Below are 3,500 nucleotides of genomic sequence, written 5' to 3'. Positions count from 1 at the left end.
AGACAGAGCCTCAAGCTTTCCCCCTGGGGAGAGTACCGTGGCATCACAGCTCATAGCAACCTCCAACTCCTGGGCTCAAGCAAGTCTCCTGCCTCAGTCTCCCAAGTAGCTGGGACCACAGGTGCCCACCACAACACCTGGCTATTTTTTGGTTGCAGCTGTCGTTGTTTGGCGGGCCGAGACTGGATTTGAACCCGCCACCTTAAGTGTATGTGGCTGGCGCCTTAGCCACTTGAGCCACAGGCGCCAAGCCATGATTCAGATTTTGATGTACTATATTCTTCTGAATTTTTTAACTTTCTGTAATGAGCATCTAGTACTTCTGATTACCTTTTCTTTTAAAGGTACATCTATGAATTTATGAAATCTTCCCAGGCAATTAAGGTAACATACCTGAACTTTTTTCGGAAACCAATTTTAAAAAGGAAGGTTTTCTTTGGGGTTCTTCGTTGGGGGGGGGAAAATGGAACCAGTTCCCCAACTTTTTTTTTTTTTAAAAAAAGCACATTATAACTCAAAACAAAGAAAAGAAAACCTGCCCAGGGAGATATTCAAGAGCCAAGATCCAGACAGGAATTACTGAATGAAAGCTTGTTTTATATCCCAAGGTGAGCACGTGGAAATGTTTTTCTATTTCATAAAAATGTACTGACCTAACTCAGCATCAAAGCCTAACTGCAAATCATCACAAAGAACTCTTGGAGCTATGGCAATGTATGAGGAGTTTTCTGGAAGGAAATAAATTAAAACCTACCCTTATTATCCTGGCAGCCTCCAAAAGGATTCGGCAACGCTCCATGCCAGATTTTTTACTCCATATTTTAAAAGCAGCTTTTGCATTCTGAACAGCCAAATCTACTTCCTTTTCTCCTGAACATGTGAAAGTAGCTATCACACGGCCTGTAAAGAAGGAAGAGGTCAGTTTTAGCTCAAATTGCTGCCATACTTTAAAATAAAATAAATCCATCAATATTTTCTTACGTATCCCATTCTGTTTTTAAGTATGGTTTGATTTAGTGACCCCCTCTATAGTTAAGCAGTTCTTAACTAAAATTTGTGATTACTGACCCCTTTTAGGAGTCTGATAAAAGTTGCAGAACTGTCTCTAGAAAAATGTACTTAGCCACATCACAGAATTACAGAGCTGTCCCCTAAACTCACCAGGATTAAGGGTTAAGAATCCTTGCCTTCCACCATTTTATAGTTGGGTTTACTAACATTAACTTCCTATAAATCATTTTACAACACCCCTTAACACTGCCACAGAGCTCTGGGGTGTTACAAAAATCAAAGTGAAAAGTAACTACTCTCCTGGGTCATGAACCATGATTTTAACGCAGGCAAATCCCTTGTCCGTGTTTTTATATCATACTACTGATACTTGATAAATATGGTTAATGATCTCCCTAAAAGCAAGAAAAATGTTTTCCTCTAATGAAAAAATTCCAGGCTCTCCTTTTCCTACTCCAACTTTATATTCCCTGCCGTCCCTATTTTGGAGCCAAATATAAAACAGTCAATTCTTCTAGACTCATATCCCAAGGGTAGTACTGATGCTGCCAATGAGAATTCTTTTAAGTATGCCAAATAGGCAGTTCCTGTTCACAAGAACTCCTGGGAAGTTCTTGTGAAAGAACTTGTGAAGAACTTGTGAAAGTTCTTGTTAAAAGTTTCCGCTTTTTCCTAGGAAATTTCACAAATCTGTAATTTCTGTTACAAACATAAATAGCCAGTTAATAATGGCAGTTACTACAGATCACTTACATTGTAGGTAATTAAAATAAAGAGCCATTTTGCTTTCTTTTATAATAATATTGGGTGAGGGGCAGAAAAGCTCTTTCTTCATATGTATGGAGAGCTGTGATCATGTGGCCCCTTACAGTTCTGACTTGTCACTGTTCTGTGGCTTAGTGTAGATGGTCAATCTTGAATTCTCTGGTCCCTTGCAATCCAGTTTTATTGCTCTGGTTACATTTTGCACAAAATATTTACATTTTTCTCCCCACAAATAGTCCATAAAAAGACCCAGCGAAACAAACACAAAGCAAAAAAGCAAAGAAACAAATAAAAAGCCTCTTCCTTCTTAGCTTGGTGATCTTCCAAATTCCCAGAATAAATGCACTGCCCAACACAATGCTTGACACAGATTAAACACTAGATTAAAAAGTTTGGGCCAGTCAGGAGGAGAAAACTGTAGATAAAAGTTAATCAATTTGTTATCATATACTTGAAATCTGCGAAGACAGTAAATCTTACACGTCCTCTCTACCAAAAGAAGTGGTAACTATGCAGAGGTACTGGTTATGTTGATCAGCCTGATTGTGGTAAATTAACCATTTCGCAATGTACACCTATATTAAAACATCACAGTTTTTGTCTTAAGTATATGGAATTTTAAGTCAATTGCACTTCGATAAACCTGGGTGGGAGGAGTACTTGATAAAGGATTTTTTTTTCTTTTCCCAATTCTAAGTTCTAGGACAGAAATAGTTCAATACTAGAAGATGGTGATGCAGTCCTTATTCTTACTCCCCCCATTCCCCACCACCAGCGTTCTTCTGGATATCCTCTCCTAAGCACACAGTTGAAGACATCCCATCCCAACAGTCCTGGCCTTAAAGATTAATAAACTGAGGCGCAAGTTCACGCTCTGGGACCTTGTGGACTCTCCTGGCTGCTGCAAAATTCTCACGACCCCACCACCACCTCTTCCTTTTCCTCCCTTCCCGTCCTTGCCCAGATGCGCTCCAGTTTCCACAGAACCGCGAGCTGCCCGCACACACGTCTTTACAGTCTCCACTCTCTCTGTGCTCAGTAAACCTTTGCGGAGCGCACGAAACCAAGGCTGGCAGTAAAACCCGCGCGCCGCTGCGGCCCGGAGTGCGTGCGCGCCCCCGGCCCGCCGCGCCCCCGCAGCCCTCTCCGCGCGGTTACCGGTTGCCGGTTCAAACGCCTTCTCCGTGCCGGAGGAGTCCACAGGCTCCACACGGGCCCCGCCGCGATAATTGAGCGGCTGCGACACAACGAAGGTGCCAGTGCTCATGGCGGCGACAGGGGCAGCCCGAAGAGTGCAGAGAAGAGTGGACAACACGGAACGGCTGGCTCTGGGAAGCATTGGGTGTGCGTGGCTCGGGGCGGAGGTTCAAGGGCCACGGGGCGGGGCGGGGCGGAAGGCGTCGGGGGCGGGGCGGGGCCACAGGAGGGGCGGGGCCGCGCCGAAGTCCCGCTGGGGTTAAGGGACCCCAAAGCGTTGTTGGGGCCTCCTGCGGCCCCGCCTAGGACATTCTGCCCGGCGGTTACTCGGTTAGTCTGCGGCCCAGGTGAGCCCCTCGCCTAGCCGAGGAGGTGTCCTCTCCCCCCCAACCCCGCACAGTCTCCGAGGGGCGGAGAGAGGGGGAAAGGACTTCCTTCTTCCTGATGGATATTTGCGTAATATTTCGCAGGAGTTTTCAGGTACATCTTTGCATGTAATCATCCCAGGATCCCACTCTTTAATCTTT

General features: G+C 45.0%; 1 protein-coding gene across 1 annotated transcript in view; it reads right to left on the bottom strand.

Moving 5' to 3' along the window:
• The window catches only part of ALDH9A1 (aldehyde dehydrogenase 9 family member A1), a 31,075-nt gene extending 27,907 nt beyond the window's left edge, over positions 1-3,168 (bottom strand). Inside the window, 2 exon segments of the mRNA XM_003804065.3 lie at positions 755-900; positions 2,935-3,168. Of these exon segments, the coding sequence (XP_003804113.1) occupies positions 755-900; positions 2,935-3,115 (327 nt within the window). The 5' untranslated portion in view covers positions 3,116-3,168.
• Positions 3,169-3,500: the final 332 nt, after the last annotated feature.

The sequence above is a fragment of the Otolemur garnettii genome, unplaced genomic scaffold (genome assembly GCF_000181295.1).
Source record: "Otolemur garnettii isolate 467f Iridium unplaced genomic scaffold, OtoGar3 scaffold00016, whole genome shotgun sequence".
In the NCBI taxonomy this organism is placed as follows: domain Eukaryota; kingdom Metazoa; phylum Chordata; class Mammalia; order Primates; family Galagidae; genus Otolemur; species Otolemur garnettii.
This window is presented reverse-complemented; position numbering and strand designations above follow the sequence as displayed.